At 40.7% G+C, this 25,837-nt stretch overlaps 1 protein-coding gene across 1 annotated transcript; it reads left to right on the plus strand.

Moving 5' to 3' along the window:
• The first annotated feature begins 2,534 nt into the window (after positions 1 to 2,534).
• On the plus strand, positions 2,535 to 20,428 carry ALDH7A1 (aldehyde dehydrogenase 7 family member A1). Its single transcript, XM_086770915.1, has 18 exons — positions 2,535 to 2,724; positions 2,934 to 2,987; positions 3,886 to 3,951; positions 5,402 to 5,482; positions 7,533 to 7,656; positions 8,243 to 8,375; positions 8,936 to 8,980; positions 11,965 to 12,042; positions 12,889 to 12,986; positions 13,933 to 13,974; positions 15,228 to 15,322; positions 16,179 to 16,263; positions 16,553 to 16,659; positions 17,280 to 17,396; positions 17,783 to 17,880; positions 18,044 to 18,117; positions 19,055 to 19,130; positions 19,932 to 20,428. Exons 1-18 carry the CDS (start codon positions 2,551 to 2,553, stop codon positions 19,984 to 19,986), a joined length of 1,602 nt encoding a protein of 533 aa, XP_086627041.1. The 5' UTR covers positions 2,535 to 2,550; the 3' UTR covers positions 19,987 to 20,428.
• The last annotated feature ends 5,409 nt before the right edge of the window (positions 20,429 to 25,837 follow it).

Raw genomic sequence — 25,837 nt, forward strand, 5'->3', positions numbered from 1 at the left:
GTTTCACTACAGTCACTGGAGGTTTTTATCTCCGATGTGTGTCTGGACAGTTTCAAACATAAAGCTGTTGGCTTTTGTTCCCCCACCATTTTATTGTGCCAGTGAATGCTGTGCAAGGACAGTTACAGTCACAAAGGCCTCTCGGTAAAGTGCATGGAGCTCTCTCTCAGCAGGCTCTTCCTCCCCAAGGCATGTCTAGAGCTGCTGCAAATCCAGCTTCAGCAGGTGCTGCATGCTGTGCAGGAAGCTGGAGCCTATTTCATCTACATATTTGATCTATGTACTAAATTAACCTTCCAAGAAGCAGCTTTGCACTACGAGTAGCAGTCATCAGGAGATGGAATAGTGCCAAGGATACTTCACACGCCTGGGTCATAAGATCAAAACAAGCTCGCTCCAGGTCAGGTGTGATGGAAGCCTACTCAACAGGTTTTTGGTAGGCTCTCCCAGTCAGACAACAAACAAACAGCTCTGGGGACTGATCTACCATATCATCCATAGGATAGCTGCTTGAGGTCAAGGCTGTAAAAGCGGTGTCAAAGCAGGGGAAGAAAGCTTGTACTGCTGTTCACTTGATGGTGTTTGTTCTCTAGGTAGATGTAAGGTTTCATCCTCCTGCTTAAAAAAAAGTTTTACCTTTCAGATGTACTAATTTCCCTTTTGAGTTGCTTTTGTTCGAAATAATGTATTCCCCTCAAAGGTGAATGGATTGCTGCCTTTTTGATACAAGTTTTACAGTATCCAAACCCAGTGTCCTTGTACAAGTGACAATTTGATCTTGCATGCAGTAAAGACAATGGCATCTTCAGCTCTTTAACCTTGCCAGGCTACTTTATAATACTATAAATATATATACTTTATAATGCTATAATCTGTTCACATCATCCAAACATACTTTTCATTCAACAAAATTACTTGAAAAATCATTTCTTAAAGAGCAAATTACTTATAGTTGATGCAATTCACAGTAAGGAAAATCATGCAGTTGTGGAAACAACAACAAAAAAAATCATTGTGCTCTTGATATCAGTGGCATTTTCTTCTGTCCTTTAAGTACGTGTGTCCTGGTTTCGACAGGGATGGAGTTAATTTTTCTCTCAGTAGCCAGCGTGTTTTGGATTTTGTATGTGAGGAATGTTGACAAAAGCACTCTGATGATACGAGTGGTTGTGAATGAGACCAAGGACACTGTCTGGCTTTCCAAGTCTCGTTAAGGTCTCGTTAACGTGCAGATGCAGGAAGCTGGGAGAAAGACAGACAGAATAATTGATCCAAACTGGCCACAGAGAGTATTCCATGCCATAAATGTCATGCTCAATATATAAGTGGGGGTTGCCCATGTGAGGGGGCATCCATTTGGGCATCCTTGGCATCCACATTCCACCTTCTCATCTCTCTTGCTCGCTGGCGTCGTTCCCTCTACCTTGCTGGCTCACTCTCCCCCTCTTCTGCTTGCTGATTGGTGTCATTTCTGTGATCGCTGCTCAGGACAGGCTGCGTCGGTCATTCGGACATCAAGTGGCTAGAAATTGTACATTGTTAATTTGTATATTTTGTATACATTAATATCCTTACATTCTGTTATTTTTGTAGTTTTCCTTTGCTATTTTAGTAAATTATTTTTATCTCAACCCACGAGTTTTCCTTTCTTCCCAATTTCTCTCCCCCATCCCACTGGGTAGGGGGAGGGTAAGTGAGAAACTATGTAGTGATCTGGGCTAAACCACCACAATACGCTAAGGCATTTAAGCCTTAGTAGTGGGGTTTATTCCTAATTGGTTTGGTCATTCAGAAAGTACTCCATTCCTGAAAACAAACACTATTTCGTGATCATAAGTCATATAAATTTCCAAAGCCTCTTAAGGGGAATTATAGTTAAAAAATATGGGATAAAAATCCTCTGCAGTTTTGCAGGATGAGTGCCTATCAAATGAGGTAAGCATGAAATAAGAAGATTGTAAAATGACAAACACTGGAGCGTGGGTAAGTGGCCAGCCCAGAAGCTGAAGCCACTTCTTTTAATCAAGATTCAAGCACGGTATTAAAGAATGACAACGGTAATGCATGCTCCTACATATTATTATTATTATTACTCCTTTGTAGAATAAGGACAGCTACATTTTTTCCCCTGTTATTATGCCTGTGTGCTCTTATTTTCCCCTACAACTACAAATATGGGACTGGGGAACCCCTCTGTGGTGCGCGGTGGTCTCTGAGGGGAAACTGGAATGCCGCTGAGGGACCACGGTCTCTACCCGGGCTGGGCCTACACCCGGGACGGGCAGGAGGCCAGCAGGCGGGCCAGGCCATGCCGTGCCATGCCGTGCCAGGCCGCCCGGGCCCCGCCAGGCCTGCACCCGAGTAGCGGAAAGCGGGGGACGGTGGGGGGCAGGAAGGAGCGGGCGGTGCCCGGCGGGGCGGTGCCGCCGTTTCTCCACCAATGGGCTCCGGCGGCAGGGGGGTGGGGCGGGGCGGTCATTGAGGGGCGCGCCCCACCCCCGGCCCGGCCCCGCCCCGCCCACCCACCCCCGCCCCGGGCGGCCGGCAGCGATGCTGGGGTTGCGCCGCGCCGCCGCCGCGCTGCTGCCGCTGCGGGTCGGGTACCCGGCAGCCGCCATGTCTTCCCTGCTGGTCAGCCAGCCGCGCTACGCCTGGCTGCGGGAGCTGGGCCTGCAGGAGGAGAACCCGGGCGTGTACAACGGGCGCTGGAGCGGTGGCGGCCAGGTGCGGGCGACGGGACGGCCTGTTGGGGGGGGGCGGGGAGGGGGGGGAGCGGGCCCGCGGGAGCCGGGCCATGGGCGGGGCGGTGCCGCGTCGGAGCCGGGCCTGGGCCTCGGCGCGGCCCCGGGCGTTGCGCCCCTTCCGTTGGGAGAAGGGGTGAGCGCGGCCCCGCTGCTCACACCCGCCCCCCCCCCCCCCCCCCGCTGCTTTAGGTGGTGACGACCTACTGCCCCGCCAACAACGAGCCGATCGCCAGCGTCCGGCAGGTAAGCACGGCCCGCGGGAGCTCGGGGGCGCGGACCCAGCGGGGCCCTTTGGAGGGACAGAGGGAGGGTGGAGCCCTCTGCCCCGCTCCGCCGGAGTGAGGGGTGTTCGGGCGCCGCTTTGGGAGCTCCTCCTCCTCCTTTCCACCAAGCTCGCGAAGGGCATGAACCCGCCGGGCGGGGGTTTAGGGGATGTTGGATCCAGAGGCTCATCACAGCTCGGGCCGTCTGCTGGAAATAAGCCTGTGGCTTTTCTGGCAAGAAAAAACAGGCTGTTCGCTCTTGCAGGTTTTATTGGGAAGAGCGAGGGCCTCTCCTGCCAGTTTTCGTCTCTTTCTAGAGGAAGTTGCCTAATAGGGGTGGATGGCAGCTGTTCAGTGGAGCTGAGTGGGCAGGGGGAGGGATGAAGGAGAGCAACGTGTCATTCACGTGGTAAATTTGTGAAAGTTTTCAGTGTGAGAATAGTGCTATGGCAATAATCTGCTCCTTTTGTATGTTAGGTTTCAATTAATCCTTGATGTCCAGTGAGGCTAGTGAAGTAGGACAGTTCTTACAGCCTTTCTTTAATATTCTTAATAGCAATAGTATCTAAGATAAAAGAAAATATATAAATATATGATGAATGCCTCTCTTATAACTGTTCTTTATGGAGTGTGCTTTGTCACTTGAAGGAAGACTTCTGCTCACATTTTTCTTTTTTAGTAACAGCAACTTCAAGCAACTCAACATGCTATGTTGGGACCAACCTATGGCAGGATATAAACTTCCTGTGGAAGTGATGTTGTGTAGTGCAGTACTGTCCACTAGAAATGTCCTGAGTTGGAAACAGAAGCTTTTCTGTGGTGTTTCTTTTGGGGTTTTGGTTTTCCTAACTTTTTCTTTGACATGCTTTTTTATGTAGGCTAGCTTGGAGGATTATGAAGAAACAGTAAAGAAGGCTAAAGAGGCATGGAAGGTCTGGGCTGACGTAAGTTAGCAGAGATGTCTTTTTTTTTTATAACATATCTCCGGCAGATAAAGGCCATTGAATTGCCATGGCAGGTAGAGGTGTGAAAACATGTTCATACTGTGTATGTTGCATTAAAGAAAAAATCTGCAGTGAGGAGCTCAAGAAACAAACTCGCACAACTTGCGCATATTACCATTACAAAGATGAGGACATTGACTTGTGGAAAATATTTGTTTTGAAAAGCCTGGCGAATTTACCCAGGTATTTTTGTCTGTAAGCATTGCCAACAAGTCTGCTGAAGTTCAAAAACTTCAGCAAGCAAATTATCACAGTGGGTGCATTTAGCTTCGTGTTGCTGCATGCTTTCTCCTGCAATAATTCTGCAGAATGTTCGGATATCTAACTTGTGGTGATAGTCTTGTTCTCATGGGGTGAAGAGGACTGCTGGTTTTGAGTGTGCCTTTTTTTGTTCATCCGCTGTCCTGGTATTTCACAGAACAGCTAAGTTATTCCAAAACTTTGGTGTTACGTTGCCGTGTCAGACGATAACCAAGATATTTTTCCTTAGCGAGCTGTAATTCTCAATGTCCCTGTACAAGCTGTGTCTAGCCGGCATGCATTATATTGCTGGTCATGCCAGGCTTTGTTTTTATAGATACCTGCTGTTTTTTTGACATAAGGTGAAACCTGAATTTCGTAATGTATTGGACATTCTGTATTTTATCCAACAAAGTAGTTGGCCTTGCCTGAAGAGAACAAAGTTTAGGACAAATACAACAGCTTCCTCAGGTTATGTTAGTACATGTTATTTTGTTACATTGTGTGATTATTATGTGGTGAGTGCATGTCAGCTCGTACTGTGTTTGTAAATTAACTGAAAGCAATCTAACAGATAGGCTTTTGATGTGTAGATTCTTTCTTTAAAGCCTCATTTCAAAGCTGTTTGGTTTTTACATTAAAAAAAAAGATCTATTAGTATTTGGTATATGGGTTTAATTTTTCCATGACTGAGCCTTCTGTGTGTCTCAGCATCTGCTAATAAAATAACGTCTCAGCAGCAACTGTCATACTGAAAAAAAAAACTTTCAAAATGTGATGTTAAGTACACTTCAAAAGGTCAGAAACCAGTAAGTGTGCATTTATAAAAAATGCTTGTTTCTTGAGGTGCAGCTGATTGTTCAGTGGTGTTGAGAGTGGTGTAGCTGAACAGAAGTAGCAGAACTAATAATCTGAATGTTTCTGGCAGTATGCAGTGGAACTGAAGTTTTGAACGAACTTAAAATCTGTGCAGTGTTGCCTGTGTGGGGCAGGAAACAGTCTCTTGGAAGGCAGTGCACGTGACATGAGCAAGTAACGATGTCTTGGGAAATAGGGGGAAAAAGCAGAACAATCAGTGATTTCTTACTGCAAGGGTAGAAGTCACAGATGTTCAATCTTAAATTCTTCTGTTTTCTTTTGTTTTGACTAGGTCCCTGCACCTAAACGTGGAGAAATAGTGCGACAGATTGGTGATGCCCTGAGACAAAAAATCAAAGTTCTAGGAAGCCTGGTAAGGTGTTTCAAGAAGCAGCTTAACTTCGCAGTGGGGCAGAGAATGTGTGTCAAAACTGTTTTCTTGGTTTTTAACACACCACTCTGCAATACTAACTTTAATAATTGTTAAAATACTGTTAGTTCTGTTAGCTTACCTAAAGAAACTTTAATCAAAAAAAAAAAAAGGTAAGATTGCATTCTGGCATCCAACACTGAAAATCATATTATATAGAAGGTGAAGAGCCTGTACTCTCACTGGGAGGAGCATTACAAGTGTTGTCCTGCTGTTTTCCAACTTGCCTGTCGGATAGAGCACTGTCTGATACTAAAAGCATCCTGAAAAAGACTGTCCTCTAATACAGAGCTTTTAACCTTGAGCTCTTTCTGGTGATCTGCAGGATTTTGTGAACTGACATGTGGAGATATAAAGCTTCAGAAGGTGAGATGGTCTTGATGAGATCTTGCGGTGCTATGCAGGATGTAAAGGTTGAAGGACTGTTCCTTTAAAACACCTGCTACTTGCTAGGGAAGAAAAGGAGATAAGCAGGGAACTTGCCACTTCCCTTTTACAGGGCTTGTCAATATGTGCTGCTAGTCAGAAACAGCTGCCAGTGAATACCTCCATGTGTAGTCAAGCCCATGTTGTTAACCTACAAAACTTTGTTCTGCTGTGTCCCTTGATGTTGTCTTCTCAGCAGAGTTTCTGTGGTGGAATTAGAGTGCTAACATACTTCTGTATTAAAAAATGGTACAGCTTCCCTGGTGAATGTGGACAGACAGAAGTTTGTTGTGTGTTCCTTCGGCAAAAATTATTGCTTATTGCCAGAACATTTTTCTAGTTTTCCCAAACAGATAGTAAGTCTGTTTGGTTCTTCCAGGATACAAGGTGAACTTCGGTGTGAAAGCTGTGCAGTAGATATCTAGGTTTTAGGACTTTTCCTGGCTCTAGGATATGTAAAAGGGCATGGTGTGGCAACTCACCTTTGAGTGGATGGTGTTGGAAATTTCCAGCCTCACCTCACAGTGTCAGGTACCTAGATGTATCTCTGCTGCACTTACAGATTCACCACTGTGTTTTTTATTAAATATGTCTGATGCCCCTCCATTTCTGTTCACAGATAGGAACTATTTTTTCTGCGTTGAGACGACCACAAGCATCATAGAAACACCTAGAAATGCATTTAGTCACTTGTGTTTTAACCTTTGCATGTGGAATAAAATCTTGTGGCAATTTCTTGAACATGATTCCTCAACAGTTTTTTCAAAGTACAGTTATCAGTCTAAAGTGGTAGATGATATTTGCATGAAAGTTGCAATGAGATATCGGAGCATGACTGTAAAATTAAGTGGAGGTAAATAGGTGACTTCTCAGTTCCTAAGTTAGTGAATTTTCTCACTTTTGGAGGATAATAAGCTGGTCTTTAAATACCAACTTATTCTCATTGATTATCTATATGCTGTGTACATCTATGCTTTTAATGGAACATAGTTTAGGATTGGCTTCAGCGACAAAACAAATTTAAAAAAAATGATCCTAAACATCCTAGGTTACTAAAATACTAAAGATGTGTAGACATTTCCAGCAGTATGTGAAAATAGAATCTCTCCAACTCTTTGAGATGTTGTAAAATGAGTAGTTTGCTTACAGAAAATGTAAATGACCATTTTATTTTGCTGGAGCAGAGTAATCCCTCTTTTCCAATTTATTCCCTGTCTGGTCTGCAACGTGTACAATGTCCTGATGGAAATTCTGTGTTTCGTTGACTTAACCTTTGAAACTTATTACTGTTGGATATTCCTTTCCATAGATTATTTTTTATTTCCTTTGTTCATTAATTTTGACTTCTAATTTCCTCCTATTGTATGGGAATGTGAATTCTCTCTGCTTGTCTATTGTGTTCTTTCTTTAAGCTGTGAATAACTGAGGAAGCAGCAATCTCTTCTAATTAAAAAATGTGTATTAAATCTTACTTGATGTACAGATATACCTTATATTAGTGGGAGACAAAATGTGTTTGGGATGTAAAGGAATTTTATTAAAAAAAAATTGTCTTGCTCATTTTCAGGTCTCTTTGGAAATGGGAAAGATTTTGGTTGAGGGTGTTGGGGAAGTACAAGAGTATGTTGATGTCTGCGACTATGCTGTTGGTTTATCCCGAATGATTGGTGGACCTATTTTGCCTTCAGAAAGTAAGTATGTGTGTATGTTTGGTTTTTTTTTTTTTGTGCAAATGAAGACATGAAGATGTATTTTAAATATACAGTGATGTAGTGCAGCAAAATGTCCCTACTGTGATTTATTTAGGGAGTATGTTATCTAGGAATAGATGTGCTGGTAGGCAGTAGCACCACCTAGTGAAGTATCTAGCCTGTGGCATAAAGCAAGAGAGGCAATGTATTTTCCCTCCACTCTTTGAAGCATTAGATTCTCTTTGATTTCTTTGTTAATGGAGGTGCTAGAGGAAAGTAGGTTAAAAGTTCAGCAGTGCACTTGGAAATGAGAAACCTTTTTGTTAGTTATCGATTAGCAAACAATCACCATTCTGATAACTGAATAGTTAACATAATGTTATGTTGTCATGTTATTAGGTTTTTACACAATCTAGCTAACCTTGTTCCAGTAAGCTGCAGAGCACGTGTAGTACAGCTCTCTGCAATCTAGTGCTCTGATGGACTGAAGAGTGATGCTAGGCCCCTGGCTCACATAGTTTCCTTTTTTTAAAAAAAAAAAAGTCAAATGGGTGCAAAATGCGTTACATTGTGTCTTTGCCTTCAGGACCCGGCCATGCCCTTATAGAGCAGTGGAATCCTGTTGGGTTAGTAGGAATCATCACGGCCTTTAACTTCCCTGTAGCGGTTTATGGGTGGAACAGCGCAATTGCAATGATCTGTGGAAACGCTTGCCTCTGGTAAGACATAGCTCTCCAACAAGCTAACAGTATTTTAAAATTAGAGAGCTATTATCTCAGGCGTGAAATTGTTATCAAATACCTAGTGTTTCTGTATATTTGATTCTGTGGCAGGCTTAATCTCTGTTTATTTTTAGGCTTATTTTTGGCTTCACTTGTCAAAGAGCTTTTTTTTTTATTTTGTGGTGACCTCTTTTATGAGATGTTGAGATTCATACCTGTCCAAGACTTAGCCAAATGGCCTCTTAATAAAGAACCCAGGTTGAGTTCTTGCAGCATAATGAGCTTTGCTTCCTCTCCCAGCTCCTGCTTTGCTTCCGTCTACATGCTTCACTCTAATGTCTAGTATAGCTCTTGTTCATGCGGATTTCAGTAGAAGCTCTGAATGCTCAGCTGTGGAAAGAAATGTTGAATTCCTATCCTAACATACACCTGAAAACCAGCCTAACCAAAGTGTGCTGTATTTCTGATACCATCAAAATTACATACTTTATTTTCTCTTATTCTCAAATAATTGAAAATAAAATTATGTTTGATTTTTAATTTTGTTTTGTTTTTAGGAAGGGTGCTCCTACAACATCCCTCATTAGTGTTGCTGTTACCAAGTGAGTTCTGCTTTCTTTGCTTTCTTTTTTGCATTTTAAACAACTTATTTTCTGTTTGTTTTTTTTTTCTCCATTGATATCTAAGAAAAAACAGTATATATAGATATATACCTATACCATTATAGGTAGGTATATACCTATACTATAGTATGTATAGGTATATACCTACACCATTGGCACGTTTTTTTCTGGGACTGGAACTGTGCTTCTGCTGAAGTAGGGGTAGCTATGTGGTTTGCTTCCTTGTAGGAGACAAATTGCTCACAAAATTCAGCTTCCTTCAGTCACACACTCTTGTTTCAGAATCATTCCTTCTTTTGGGAGTCTCAGCCTAACATCAGCACTCAGTTTCTTGTCAGATCCTTCTGGCTGGCTGTGTAGACCTATATGCTGAAGATGCCTTCGCACAATCTATTATCCAAACCTAGTAATACCTTAGCATGTGTTTCCAGGGCTCAGAACTCATTCTGGACAAAAAGGAGAATTACTCTAACGAATAAATGTCATAGTGATACTTACTCGAGCTTTGTTGTTACTTTGCTTACTATATTAGCATTTAAAATACTTATCTCTTGTCTGTTACAAATAACATTTATTTGTAAATGCTAAATATAAATAGACTCCTTTAAAATAACTAATTAGCAAGTCTTGTAGCTTTAATATTAGCTCCTGAGAACAATGGCCCCAAACTACTTATGAGTATTTTATGTAACTCCATAAAGTTATATAAATGTCTGTTTCTAATGGTGAAAGATGGTATGGCCAAGGTTTTTACACACTGATCTAATGCTTGTCTGTGCCAGTTGTAGAGCTACATAATGAATATATTTTAGAGTCTTACTTCTGTGTAAGGTATGATTCTGACACCAAAGTCCTTGATGAGAAAAGTGTAGGGATGTAGGTCAGGAAGTGTAGGTTGTGTAGGGATGGGGTCAGGTTGTGTCAGGAAGGCCAAGGTGTGGCTGGACCTGACCTTGTCAACAGACACAAGGAATAACGGAAGGGCTTCTACAGGTATGTCAGACAGAAAAGGAAGGTCAAAGAAAGTATACCCCCTCAAGGAGCGAGACTGGTGAACTGGTAACAGCAGATGAGGAGAAGGGTGAGGTACTCAACAGCTTTTTTTTGCCTCAGTCTTCACTGGTAACCCCTCTTCCCACACCTCTGAAGTGTATGGATCGGAAGACAGGGACTATGGGACCAGAGTCCCTTCCACTGTAAAAGAAGATCAAGTCTGTGACCACCTGAGGAGCCAGAATATATGCAAGTATATGGGACCTGATGAGATGCATCCCAGAGTCCTGAAGGAACCAGCTGATGCGATTGTCAAGCCACTCTCCCTGATATTTGAAAAGTCATGGCAGTGAGGTGACATCCCTGCTGGCTGAAAAAAGGGAAACATTGCAGCCATTTTTAAAAAGGGTAAAAAGGAGGATCCTGGCAACTGCCGACCTGTCACCTCACTTCTGTGCCTGCGAAGATCATGGAACAGCTCTTCATAGAAGCTATGCTAAGGCAGTTAGCGCAGAAGGACAGGGAGGTGGTTTGAGACAGCCAGCATGGCTGCACCAAGGGCAAGTCCTGCCTGACCAACTTAATGCCCTTCTGTGATGGAGTGACTACATCAGCAGACAAGAAAAGAACTACAGATGTTGTCTACCTGGTCTTCTGTAAGGCCTTTGACATGGTCCCCCACAACATCCTTGTCTCTAAGTTGGAGAGATAGGGATTTGATGGGTGGACTGTTTGGTGGATGAGGAATTGATTAAATGGTCACATCCAGAGGGTAGTGGTCAATGGCTCAATATCCATGTAGAGGTCAGTGACAAGTGATGTCCCTCAGGGGTCCATACTGGGACCAGTACTGTTTAACATCTTCAGTGACATAGGCAGTAGGACTGAGTGTGCCCTGAGCAAGTTTGCAGATGACTCCAAGCTAAGTGGTGCAGTTGACATGCCTGAGGGATGGGGTGGCATCTAAGAAGGACCTGGACAAGCTGAAGAAGTGGGCCCATGCAAACCTCATGAGGTTCATTAAGACCAAGTGCAAGGTCCTGCACCTGGGTCATGGCAACCGCTGGTATTAATACTGGCTGGGGGATGAAGGAAGTGAGTGCAGCCCTGCTGGGAAACACTTCGGGGTACCAGTGGCTGAAAAGATGGTAATGAGCTGTCAAAGTGTGCTCACAGCCCAGAAAGGCAATTGTATCCTGGGCTGCATCGAAAGAAGCATGGCCAGTAGGTTGAGGGTTGCTTCTCTACTCTGCTCTGGTGAGACCCCACCTGGAGTACTGTATCCAGCCCTGAAGCCCCCAACATAAGTAGGACGTGGACCTGTTGGAGAGGGTCTAGAGGAGGGCCATGAAGATTATCACAGGGCTGGAGCACCTCTCCTGTGAAGAAAGGCTGAGAGAATTGGGGCTGTTCAGCCTGGAGAAGAGAAGGCTCCAGGGAAACCTTATAGCAGCTTTTCAGTACTTAAAGGAGGCCTATAAGAAAGATAGGGACAAACTTTTTATTAGGGCCTGTTGTGACAGAACAAGTGGGCAATGGTTTTAAACTAAAAGAGAGTAGATTCAGACTAGATACAAGGAATAAATTTTTTACAGTGAGGGTGAAGGAACATTGGAACAAGATACCCAGAGAGGTGGTGGATGCCCCATCCCTGGCAACATTCAAGGCCAGGTTGGACGGGGCTGTGAACAACATGATCTGGTTGAAGATGACCCTGCTTCTTGCAGTGGAGTTGGACTAGATGACCTTTAAAGGTCCCTTCCAACTCAAAGCATTCTATGATTCATTTTATGATTCTGTGAGGGAAGTGTGTTGTGTATTGTACAAACTACGTATTGATTAACTGCAGGACTGCTACCTTTTAAAAATCTGTCACTTCTTCATGTGCATGGTCAGACAATTTTGATGGTTCATTCTGTATTATAAGCAGCTGTCAGAAATCTCAGAATTTTTTACATCTTTGATTCTAGGATAATTGCCAAAGTCTTGGAGGATAACAAAGTGCCTGGAGCAATCTGTTCTCTGGTTTGTGGTGGAGCAGACATTGGGTAGGTAACGTTTCTTGTGTTTTGTGAAGGTGTTTGGAGGATACAGAATATTTTTTGAGGTACTTCTCGTAAAGTTATTCTGATCTCCTGGAGTTCCCAGTGCATGCACATACCTGTTACCATAATTTTTATCAACTGGTCTGAAACTCTGGCCTTGCTGTAAACATACTACTGCGGTTGTGAGATCAGCTGCTAACAAATAACTTATTAGATATTTAATGAAGAGACATGACTGAGTTTGTATTCTACTTCTGCCTATGCTCATACCCAAAGAATGCAGTTAATACTAAATTCCACTTATCATGTTCTTAAGAATCTTAAATTTCTATCCCATTGGCCTTTTGGACCACTTGTGGAGGACATTTTCCATGCTGACATAGGACTCTGCACTTGCTTATAGGTGTATACCTGTGCTTGGAAGCTGTACAAGTCAAATTGTTTTGTCTGATTATTACAATATGAAAATTCCCAGTACAAATGTATACTTGGATGTAGAGAAGATAAAACTGATGATAAGCATTTTTAAAAGTCATAGATACGCATATTTTCTTAGGAAACATAGCAATTTGAGCTGAACTCAGTATGTGCTTTAGATTGAATTTAAAAATTAGTACAAGTGATGCTCTTATGGTCTGAAAGGGGGAAGGAAACAGCCTTCTTCCTCTCTTCTGCCAAAGAAGAAGCTTTCCTGCTGTCTGATTGGTCAGTTACCTGATGTTTTCAAAGAAGTGACTCTCTTTAAAAGATGTACCTGATTGAAGTTTGTTTATATAGAAGGTGCAAGCAGCTTGTCTAGTTGTGTGCCCTTCTGTTGAGCATGGTGGTATGTCTTCTCCCATTGTGCAGGACAGCGATGGCAAGAGATGAGAGAATGGACCTGTTGTCCTTCACTGGCAGCACAAAAGTGGGAAAGCAGGTAGCACTCATGGTTCAGGAGAGATTTGGTGAGTGTGTGGGGTCTCCTCCACTTAATTTATTTCCATGGTTGGGAAAGGCAGGGAAGCCCCATAGTATTTTAAAATAATAGCTTGTTTCACTTACCTCTTGTGTTAGCTTTTTTTTTCTTTTCTTTTTTTTTTAATTTGGTGGAAATGGGATGTTGAAACTGCTCAGAGCTAGATACTGCACTTTTAGTTATTTCTGCCACTCAGCATTTTTCCAGGGTATCCACAAATCTGTGATCCTACAGTTAACTGGGGACAGAGGGGGAGCGTCCATGAGTATACTGGTATGGAGATTGTTGAGATGAACAGCCAGGACCTGTGGTCCTTTGGTAGTGTGTTCATGGGAAATGCCCCCTTGCCTTTTACTCCTTATAAATACAGGAGAAAAGTTATGATTTTTGAGGTACTGTTTTTGTTGCAAATATTTAAAAGTGTACGGGCATGAGTCCACAGCTCCTGGATTGTAACTTTTTAAACAGAAAACCTTGTGAATGGGATTTTTTCATTTTACACATTTGAAATTCATAGAAGTGTTAAAAAAAAAAAACCAGAACAGATTGCAAATGTTCACCCAGAAGTAGATGGTGATTGTTTCTCTCAGATTTGAAGAAAACTGTTGCCAGAGAAATAAATAAGCCTATTTCAATTTTATGTGTGCATTTTGATCTCTGTAGCACCTCCTTCTCTTCTTTGTCTGCATCATACTATTTATGCTGCAACTTTTCTGTTTTAATCTTTTCCTTTCCAGTGCTATTTTTGCCTGTTTTTTTTAAGCTTCTGTCTGCCATAACTGCTTTCCAGGTATCTTTGTGATAGACGTAGTATCCAGTGTAATTTTCTGCTTTGGCTAGAGTGATTAGTTTACTGTGATGCCTAAAACTTTTTTGAATGAGGTACAGTGAATACATATGCACATGACATCACTTGTTTTGTGTGTTTTTATTAGGTCGAAGTCTGCTGGAACTGGGAGGAAACAATGCCATTATTGGTAATATGCACTGTAGAAATTTAGTCCCATAGATGATGTTTGGAAGTTAGTATGAAAATGTTTGTAGCAAATTTCTGGGTTTTTTTTCTTTTTTTTTTTTTTTTTTTTCTTTTCCCCACACTGGGAGTTTAAATTGTACATAATAGAATGTTGGTGTTTTTCTGTCTTTGGTATTGTGGAGGGGTAATGTTTTAAGACTGAAAACAAAAGTGTAAGCTCTTGCATGTATTTACCATTGAAGTGAAGAAGGGAATGAGAGAAGCAGTAAGCTTCAGTAAAGGGATTTGGACAATGCTAAATAAATTTGATTTTAGGATAGTTCTAATTTTGTGAACACCACATTTTTAGCATTTTAGAATATAAGTACATACATGTAGAGTTTCAGACATTTATGATACGTGAAAGCAATGCCTGCAGGTGTTTATTCCAGTAGCACATTTTACAGGTTTAAGTAGCTTATCATATGATCTAGTTCCCAGATAAACATAACATTTCAATACTGTGAAGCTAAGCAATGTGGCAGAAAGAAAATATAAGCTAGATAAATACCTCAATTACTGTCTCATTGTATAGTAGCCTTCTATTCACCTTTCTCATATCCTGAACAAATGTACTTGCCTATCTAGAATATTAAGCTCTTTTGAAAATCACATTTGAGCAGGTCATTCTTTTTTTATCTGTGCTGCTTTGCAGCCAGTAGCATAAACTTGATTTATGCTTAGAAAATTGTTTCCTTTTTCATATGAAAGTCCTGCTTTTTCTGGCTTATACACACTAGCTTTGCTCTAAACATCTCAATGTCTTCTAGCCAGATGAATTTGTTCGGCTCATTTACATTTTACATTATTGTGTACCTGTGTGTTTTAGCTATCTTTTTTGCATACCATCTGGATACACTTTGCTGTTATTTATTTATACTGCTAGACTTCTCAGTGAGAGAAGGACAAGGTGAAGAAACGGCAAGAAATTGCTTGTGCTATCTTGAATTAAAATGAAGCTGAATTTCCTTGCAAGCTTTATTGCAAAAGGCCCTCTTCAATAGTTCAGACCTACATTTATGTCCAATTGGATGCATCTAATTCCAGGTGTAAAAGTAACAGGAGTTTTGAGGTGTTCCTGTATAGTTTAGTGCACTATGCTACTGCAGCTGTTCATAATGCTTCTTGACCAACCTGTCAGTATTTTTAGTGTCTTAAGTCTTGTGAACTGCCTGTTTATGTCAGTAACATGCTGATATTTTAATTTTTGTTAAGTGTTTGAAGATGCAGATCTGAACCTAGTCATCCCATCCGCTCTATTTGCCGCTGTGGGAACAGCAGGTCAGAGGTGCACAACTGCCAGAAGGCTGGTGAGTAAGTGTATATTGTCTGGTTTGGGTAGCTCTGAATTTAAATGTAATTCCAAATTAGCTCAGAAAACACCTAACTATTCCAAGTGTTATCGAGAGCAACAAATAATCTTTGAAACACAGTTTTACTTTGTCAAAAATTGGTATGATGGGAAAATAAGATGATAGTTCGTCGTTCTACTATAATCCTAGCTCTCAAGAGTTTTTGTATATGTTTCTAAATGTCTCTGGTGCTAAAACTCAGGAAAATACAACTTACTGTAGTTCCTGTATTTCTCCTGTTTTCATTGCCAGAGCTCTTTGGCTTGTACCTGTTAGAGACTTTGGTGCAGGGTTTAGACTTCAGCAAAGCAAGAGTGTGTGTGTTGCTTACTCTAATTTTTAACCAATCATTTCAACAAGTTTAAAGGGGTTACAGTGTCAGCCTATGTCTGTATATATAAGACTACACAGACATGTATAGAGTTGGGTTGACTGGGTAAATATTCATCAAAATTGGTGTGGGTTAAGTTTGGGTGTATAGGAAGGGCAATCATTCCTCAATTTATAGCAGTAAAAATCACTTCAGTATTTGTCCTAAAACACTTAACTGAAGAGTTTACAGAACACATTGATACCATTGCTCTGAGATAGGGTAAAATTAAAACATGGTTTTATTTCTTTGCTTCTTTTAGTCTTTATTTCATGGTATTGGTGCTGTTTCGAGGTCTTGCTCACGTGTTAATTTTTAGCATTTGCTCAATATGAGCAAGACTATCTCCACACTTCATTCAGCCCTCTTCAAGGAGCAGTAGTACTTCAGGAATTGTTAGATAGGCTAAGCTATCTTACAACCTTCTTACCACATTTTGTTTAGTTCCTCCATGAAAGCATCCATGATGAGGTCGTGGAAAAGCTTGCTAAGGCCTATGCCCAGGTCCGCGTTGGTGATCCATGGGATTGTAAGTAGCGATTTACAACTCATGGGTTTAGGAAACAAGTTTCTGTTTGTTTCTTTCTGTTCAAATTCCAAAGAGATTACAGATCAAAGCTATCTAATTTTAGCAGTTGCCCGGGGAGTGGGGATAGCTGGTTTCATTAGAAAAAAAACTCGGAAAGGGACATGAAGAATCCAGCTAATATTCCTCATCTTGAACAGATTAAATAATTACTTCCAAAATGTCATGATAAGAATACTTACAAATGTGTACAGTTTTGCTGAAAGTATGACTTTGTATCTTTTGTTTTTAGCTGACACTCTGTATGGACCTCTTCATACCAAAGAAGCAGTGAACATGTTCCTTGATGCAGTAGAACAAGCAAAACAACAGGGTGGCTCTGTGGTCTATGGTGGAAAGGTGACTTGCTTATATTTTATATTTGAATCACAATCCTGTCTTTAGAGTAAAGATGGATCTGCTTGGAGAGCTACCTTCTCCTCTAAGAAATGGCTAAGAGCTTTTGGCTGTTCCTTGCACTACTCCCTAGTTGTAAGTCATGGTGGAAATACAAACAGCAATGTAAATGGTGAATAACAAACACATAACAAAGAAAAATTGCTATTCTGTCCTTGGATTCACAATACCAGACTTCAGAAAATACTGAAGATACGTGAAGAGCCACTTGCACGTCTTCATCATATGGGATGTTTAACTCTCATTAACTTAACATTCTGGGAATTCTTGTCTGTCGCTGCACTTTTTTTATTCCTAATACCTTTTAAGTTCTAACCAGCTTACAACTAGGAGAAAGGAAGTGGTTTTTTGCCAGCTGCTAGACTTTGAGATTTGATTGCTTGCTTAGTAGAAGTAAGATACGCTTCTATAAAATTTGTTACCTAGTCAGACGACCTGGCCTTCTATTTCTGATTGCTAGGCACAACAATGGTAATCAGACCATGAAGGATTCCCTTCCTGAGCTAGTACTAAGCACCATGCAGGTTTCAACTTACTCATTGTTTCTTTTATGTGTTTTGAAGGTTCTAAATCGCCCTGGAAACTATGTTGAACCAACCATTGTGACTGGCCTTCCTCATAATGCACCCATTGTCCACACTGAGACGTTTGCCCCCATACTGTATGTGCTGAAATTTAAGGTAAAATAACAATGGGGAATTAGTCAAGTGTCAAGGATGCTAACAGAAGACTCAGGAGGGAGATTTTTGGATATATGTCATGTTTGTGTAATTGTCCTGGCAATTACATTTATGCATTTTCTGTGGAGAGCGCTGGAGTTAAGGTGAGAGTTTGTACAGGAATAGATTGTTGTTGTTCATGTCAACCTCCTCAAAACTAGTCTGTGTATTTTGTGCAGTGGTGGAGGTATTCTGTCCCTGACTTGGTACTCCTGTATTTGCCAAGTAGCTGTCAATATTTTTATGTTAATGGCTGTGGTATGTTGTTTTTTTTTATCACAGTGCTTTTTTGTAACTCCTTTGCTTTGAATGGTCATGGTTTAACCATTGACACATGCTCCTTTTAGGAGGAAGAGGAGGTTTTTGCCTGGAATAATGAAGTAAAACAAGGTCTTTCCAGCAGTATCTTTACCAAGGATTTGGGAAGGATTTTCCGCTGGCTTGGGTATAATTTAAATTATTTTTCTACCTTCCTGAAGCATAAGATCAGTCTTTCATGTCTTTTGTAAACCTACATACAATGCTAGCAGAGTGTTTTGTAGCCCTTATTTTAGGGAATGAGCCTTTTCCTATCCTGAGGAGTAATTGTGTCTTGTCTGTCTTTGTAGGCCAAAGGGATCTGACTGTGGCATTGTGAATGTCAACATCCCAACCAGTGGGGCTGAGATTGGAGGTGCTTTTGGTATGTTACTTGTGCTTTCTCTTTAAATAATTAAATCCTGTAGCATAGGGTCTAGAGACTTGATGTTACTCCTCAGGTTTTATTTTTTTTAAAGTTGAGGAGATTGGTTTTGTTCGAATGACTCTGAAAGAGAATAAAGCATTAGCACTGTAAAACTAGTATAATTTAGGTCTCCTCATTTTTCAAGGTTTTAATCAGTCCATTTAAATAACTATATCTGAGGAAATCAATTAAGTTAATTTTGAATTACATTGCTTTAGCAGAAAACGGAAACTGACTAGAGGTAGTTGGATTTCAGCTTTTAAAAATATCTGTATTTTGTTTTTAAACATTCCATGTATCATTTTTTTCCCCTCATCAAAGGAATGTAACTCAGAAGTATGTTCTAAATGTGTTTAGCAATGTGGCTGAATGGAAAACTGTTCAAAAGAGTTTAATTAAAACAGTTTTGAATATTTTTGTTGTGTATGCTTGCATGTGTATATAAAAATTACAGCATAAAGTATTTTTGTGAAAAAGTTTTTAAATACATTTTTGCCTTTGTTTCTCTCTTTTGTGTATACTGAAGGAAGTGAGGGGAGGGAAGAAGAAATATTCACTTTACCATTTAAGCAGTAAGAGAACCAGCACATTCTTATACTCCTGTCTCCTATTAAAGCAAAATATCTTTAAAACAAGGGCCCCGGGTTCCAGCATGATGAGACTTTTGACTCCAGGCAGATTTTTTTTTTTTTTTTTTTATTCAAGCATGAGGAGAAGGCTGGCTGTGTGAGTTGTCTGTGATGGTGTTCTGGTAATTTATTTCAGATATAGAAAAAGGGCAAATAATATTTTTTCCCATGAATTTTTATAAAATGTCTTGCCTCCTGGAGTTAGTCCAGATTCCCATGCTCAAAAAAAATCTCAACTTTTCATTTATAATCTTTTTCCTATATAGGTGGTGAAAAGCACACTGGTGGGGGAAGAGAATCTGGAAGTGATTCATGGAAACTTTATATGAGACGATCTACTTGGTAAGACAGACTTTTTAAATTCCAAATAAGTGTAAATTACAAATAAACTTTCAAAAGTTCAAAACATATAAATCCTTGACCACAGATATCTTCGCTAAATGTGAGATAACCATGTATGAGATTGCTTTTTCTTCATGCGAGAATTTACATCTGAGTTCCAGTAGAAGATTATTTAAAAAGTCTAGAGAAACACCTTTTTTTACTCACTGTTCCTCAAAAGAATGAAAAAAAAAATCTGGATTTTTTTTTTCCCCCTCTCTTACCTGATTTTAAACTCAGCTAAGAATTAAATTACTGAAGCTTGTCAGGAAATACATGAAGTCGCAACCACAGTGAGGGGGGCACTAATTGCCAGTGGTGGGTGATTCAGCTATGTGCTGAGTATCTAGCCATAAATCTCCCGCCAGTCTGTAGTAGTTGACCATTCCCACTCTCTGTTGGCCTCCCTAGCCTTTACCTCTGCTAACTTTGGTTTCCATGCGAAGGCTTATGAATGTGACAAATCCCACCTTGATTTTTCTGTATGGACCTTCCCTTAGTAAGAGATTAAATAGAGAATTATAATTAACTTCCTCTTTGATCTATGAAGGAAGAGATAATGGGGAATGTTGTCTTTCCCGACACATAGTTACTGTGTTGAAAACCAGAGTAAACTCAGTTCATAACTTTAAATAGCCAAACTGCATACAGAAGTCTTTTCTGTACGTATGACAGAAATCAGAAGCCTTGTATGTAGGAAATGGACTACATAGTCTGTCTCCGTGATCAAGTCTGGTCTCTAAATACTTGTTTCTCTTCCAGTACAATAAACTACAGCAAGGATTTACCTTTGGCTCAAGGAATCAAGTTTCAGTAACCGCCTTATGAACAACCGTGCCATTTCAGAACCGAGCACCTTCGAAGCCTTATCGTGAAGAAAATTATCTGAAACTTATCTGCAGCAAGGATACTAATTCTGTCAAAAATCAACTACTCTAAAATTGCTTCACTTTTAATGTATGAAATTGCTACTTCAGACTTCAAATGAGAAGTATGTGGTCTTTGGGAAGAAAGGAGGATGACTGAAACTAACAAACTTGGATTCAGGCGGCGTGGATAATCTTCTGTTGCCTTATCAGTATGTTTCAGTATTGACACTGTCTGTCTTCCTTGCTTCCCCACCATTTGCTGATATTTCCAGCTGGTAGGTCTGTGCTTCAAATTATGTGCGGAATTTCTTACAGATGTCTGTTGCTGGGGGGGGGGTGGGCAGTACAGGACTATTTTTCAGTGCATAAATAAAGGTACATTTTGTGAGATATCTTGGGCTTATAGTTTTTTGTTTTGGGGCACAAACATTCAGCTGACTGTCCATTTTCACACACTGAGCTGCTAGCTGGGAGATGTGTCACTGGGCTAAAAGAACTGCTTTAGTTTTCCTGCCCCTCCTTCAGAAAGGAGACTTTTTGCCCTCTGTGTTGAGAGGTAAGGGGTAAAACCAAGTACTACTGCAGACTTTTGGAACTTCTTCTTAATGCTAGAAGGAGTCACAGCCAATTTAGCTTGTCACAGCCCTTGAGGCACGCTATAGCCAAACTAGCTGAAGAACTGGAGATCCAACCAGGAGGAAATACTGTCCCAGAGGGAATTTGCTATTGAAGGGCAATTGTTCCTGTGTGTTTCACCGAGGATGAGGGTTTCTCGTGGCCACTGAAGACTACAGCCATCAGCAACTCATTTAGGGGCCATTTTTGGAGGTTCCTTTTCCGCTTAGTCTTCTGTCAACCAGATTTCCACAATATCTGAACATGTTGATTTTGGGCTCAAATTCTAGGACTCTGATTTGGCTTTTGATTTATTTTGATGCTGAGATGTCATAATAGCATAATCATCCAAATTATATTAAAGGTCTAATATGCCACAATGCTAGCTGGTCTTCTTTCACCTTAATATCTAGTTTTAAAATACATAGTGTGTTGAATTTTACATCTATATTGTAGAAAGTATTTTGGGTGTTAAGTTCTGTAGAACAAACAGTAGCTAGCCAAAACGTTTTCCTACTGAGCCTCTTGGAACCAGATGTACTTTGTGCTTGGCCATTTAACTAGGAAACAAGGTGTCATGAAAGAATGTTGTGTATTTGCACACAGAAAGAACTGAAATTCCCTAAGCAGACAGATAAATCATTAGCAGATAGAGGGCAGAGAAACAATTCCATTTCCGAATTTAATTATTCTGAAAATAGCACAAGTTACAGAAGCTGTATTCTTTCACACTGTTCTGTGGCACTGAATGTTGCTATGAAACTCTCAACAATGAAAAATATGTTCAAGAGCTTCTCTTTTCCTTGATTGCTGCTTATTAATAGTTTTTTTTATGGCCTCTGTGTCGTGTCTGTTGTTACAGAAAATAAAGACCTTTTTACTCTTTTTGGATAAAATAATTTCACAATTCCACTTGTTTAATTTACAGGAATAAGGTTAACTCTGCCATCTAGCTTTAGACTCATGAACTCAGGCCAGAGAATGGAACAAAAAAAAAAATGGGATGGAGAGTCTGATATTTGACTGGTCTTCAAATTGTTATCTGAAATCAGTATGAATGGAAAAAATGTAGGAATGTAACCAAGAGGGTGACTGTATAGCAAACATCATAAACTTTTTTTTTTTAACGTTAACTTGACATTTTGATATATAACAATCTCTTCTTCAGCACAAACTTTTGAGTAGTCTTGCAGAGGACTCAGCTTGAAACACTTGTGTAGCTACCTCTGTGTATTATAAGTATGCACATTAGATCCACTTTTTGTAGATAAATATGGGCTCTATTTGTAAGCAGCTTGCAAATTCATCCTGACTTTTGCTGAGTATATGTATTACTATCTCAAAGATCATGTTATCTGCATTATCATTGAACTGCTAGTATGGCATTACAGCAGGTAATCATAACGCTTCATCTGCTCCCCAGACAGCTTTGAATTCCTTAGATGATTTTTGCAATTTTCTTTTCTCCTCCCATTTATTTATTTAGTTACCCGTTGTTGAAGAAGCCTGCCTGAATTGACTAGCCGAATGACTTCCAGTGAAGCGGCTCTGGGAAGAGTGCCTTTTAAAGACAGCTGCAGATTGTAATAGGTTTTGGCAAGGATTTAGGTGCCTATAAGCAGTTATGATTATGATGAAATATTAAAACTAAGGAGGTTTAAAGATATTGTAAGCACCCTGTTTCTCAATTTCTGCTTTACTTTGGAAAGTCCACTCTAAACTGCATTACCTGTCATTAGGTTATCTCACCCAAGGAAGGCAATTTGAGAATTCATGAAATGTGCGTTGGAGATATTGGTATGTGCAACATAATGGAACTTGCAGTTTTAATACAAATTTTATCAGCACCTTTCACTGTTCCATAAACTTAATTACTACTGAGTGTGTAACACCAGTGAATAGCAAGTGTTAAATGACACGTGATCAATAATTCATTTGTTCGCACAGTATTGCTTACTGTGAAATGACCTTGATGGGAACAGTGTTGCAAGTAGCTTCCTTTCTTTTTGTCTTATTATAAACTGAAGAAAAATGCAAATTATATTGATGTTATTGATAAACAAACAGGGCAATTGTTTTTTTAATGAACAGTGAACAAATCAAACCCGCAGGCTGCTACTCTTCCATCCTATTGCACCCTATTCTAGTTTCTAAAAGCAGGGTTGGTACGGGAATTGTTTTCAGGAACCAGGAATACTACTTGCCAGTAGTAGATCGCAACTTGGGCTTTTGCAAACAGTTGCCTTTCAGTGCTGAATTTAAAACAACTGGGAAAGTGCTCACTGTTATCTTTTGTTACTAACAGACCAACCCATTTATATTATATCATGTTTTCTCATGGTATTTCTGTCGTTAAGTTCTATGTGTTGTTTATGGATGAGTTCAAAACCGTGAGGCTGCCAGAAACTGTGTTCTGCCAGAACATGTGGCAGCTGCCTATGTTTCTGCATGAGATATTATACATAGAGCTGCTGCAGTCAAGACTCATTAGCCTGTACTAATCCATTCAAGTCTTCCCGTTAATCTCAACAGAAGCTCTGTAAAAAAATAAAGTGTGAATTACAAGAGAGCTCTGCCTGGGTTGTCTTCTGAATCATTTACCACATTGGTGCTGCACCAATGTGTTGGGCCTGTGTTGCACAAGTGTACACTCTTATTTCCCTGTGTGGAAGAGGACAAACATTTTTAAGACTTACATATGGGTAAAAATGTCTTTATTACATAGAACTAAATTCTTAAGCAAAAACAATGGTTTGGCAAGGACTTTTAAAATGTCTTGTGTTCAGTATTCTGAAATGTGTATTCCTTGATCAGCAAAACATTTGCTACCTGCATAGTGTTTGAAAACGAATGGATTAATTGCATTGAGTTGTTCGCAAACTTCTGCTTCCGCTGATGTGCTTCTTGTGGTGCAGTGTCTCCTCTAACCTTGCATTTCAAACACAACTGCCTGCAGGCACCTGGTACAAAGGTACATTCCTGTTCACAGTCTCTCTTTCTTCTGCTAAATTATTTCCATTGATTTTTCCATACAGCTCACTGCTTTCCTCCAGATAACAAGGACATTTTGGGACTTGAGCAGCGAGGCGTAGTGGAGCCTGTTTTTTCCTCATCACGTTCCTCCCGGTGTCGCTGTCGGTCAGGCTAACGCAGCGGTCCCTCCTGCGCAGAGCGGCCTTCGGGCTCGCCAGCCAGCTGTGGAAAACACAAACCTCTTCTTCTGAGTGGCTTTTTATCGTCCGACACATCTGGGAACACTAGTTCTGAGCTGGTCATTAAACACTTCATTCTGCAAAAGCCTGGGTTGATTAGTGCAATTGTTACAGGAACCATTAACTCCAAAAGCCAAAGGATAAAAATAATAGTGTTTCAGCTGGCTACTCATCTCTGGGGAAAAACAAATTGTCTAATGCAGACTTTAGCCAGTATGTCACTGTTCTCCAGCATTACGGCTGTTTTCCTGCAACTTGATTTCAAGGTGGGGTTAAAGGGAACACAGAGTGCAAGCCACACCTCCAAACTTCAGAGGAAGGCAGATCCTTTCATTCCATTAAAGTCTGGCAAGCTGGAAGTTAGTGGTAATTGTGTGGCAGGCTCCCCTGGCGCTGTCCTTACAGGTGTCCCAAACATCTTTCGGTGCGGTGCTGAAGTTAGCATCGCCCCTTCACTTATTCAGGAGGGTGTTATGGAGGTAATGAAACAACAGCATTCAAGTTTAAAAATGAGGGACAGGAACAACAGAGGATAGATACCAATCTCTCTTGCTCCTAAGGCTTTTATTTAATCCCCAAACTGTTACTAAGCACCTATTGTCTCCTGTCTTTTGCAGATTTTAAAAGGCTACTCAGTCATTGGCCTGTGATACAGACTGACCTATAGATATAAACCTCTCAGTGTGACCTGGCAGCCATATTTGAAAGGAATCTAAAAAGTGCAGCACGTACCTCTTCTCTGAGTTGTATTTCTTTTAACTATGGTTGTTGGTTTTTTTTTTTTAGCACAGTGGCTGGTGTTTTCATATTTCAAACACATTTATCACCAGAAGTATGCAGGATACTTACATAACCCCAGAAAATAAACCCCTTTCTAGCTTATATGTGACTGTGTTCACTTAACGGCTGTAGGTATTTGAGAAATGAGGGATATCTGTTTACCCCACAAAGAGCAGAGACATTCCTTCTCCTCTCAATTTGACCCAGATGGCACTGCACTTGATTTATGGTCTTGGTCTAAGGCAGAACAAACAGCAGAGTAAGGCTATGGTGATCTTTTGCGATGCAGTGCAAGTCGAAGCAGCCTCCTAAGCTTTGCTACGGCATCACATCTTTGTAGGTTAAGAAAACAATGTGAGGATCTTAGCTGAAGGAGAAAGTATGCAGGATCACAGAGTAACAGCAAAGGAGACAGAAACTTACAGCAGTAGGAAAAAAGCCAGAGATGGCACACAAGGTAGGAAATCTAAATACGATGAGTCAAGCATTGCTGTTCCAAAAGCTTAACCAGCACTGGCTGCTTGTGACCCTGTCTTGCTCACTAATTTCCTATCCGTATTTTTTGTTTAGCTGTGTTGCTGTTTTTTCCCGTGCCAACTTAGTGCTGAAGTGACTCCCTGCAAAGTCTGACAAGCACCATCGCTGTGCAAGGGAACCTGCAGGAAGGCAGCAACCGGTCACTGGATGCAGAAAAAGGAAGCGCCTTGGAGGTGAAGATGATGGATGGAAAACCACCAGCAAAGGAGGTGGTGAACTCAGCGTGAGAGACACAGGCAATATTGCAGAGAAAGAGGACCCAGGACAAAGTTTTTAGATGCTGGATATTACATTGAGAATGCTGGGGAAGATAAGGTCAGGCTATTGCAGTTGGGAGGTAGGTCAGAGAGCACAAATTAGGATAGATTGAAGGAGCACGTTTTGTAATATTGTATAAAGGAACAAAATGGATGTGGAGAACAGGGGAAGGAGCCAGATGTAGTTTAAGCTAGCATGTAAGGCTGCAATTGGGGCAGATAAAGCATAGACATATTCGCTGTGGAACAATATCGTCCTAAACCTTGAAATCTGTTAAGAGTTCACTGATTGGAGCAGAAATCTGGCAGTAGAACAGGCTGTCAAAACTACCTATTGTGATTAAGCAAAAAAAACCTCCAACAACACAAAGGAAAGAATTTGAGAACAGAGGAAACAT

The sequence above is a fragment of the Chlamydotis macqueenii genome, chromosome Z, assembly GCF_036417535.1.
Source record: "Chlamydotis macqueenii isolate bChlMac1 chromosome Z, bChlMac1.mat, whole genome shotgun sequence".
Classification (NCBI taxonomy): Eukaryota; Metazoa; Chordata; class Aves; order Otidiformes; family Otididae; genus Chlamydotis; species Chlamydotis macqueenii.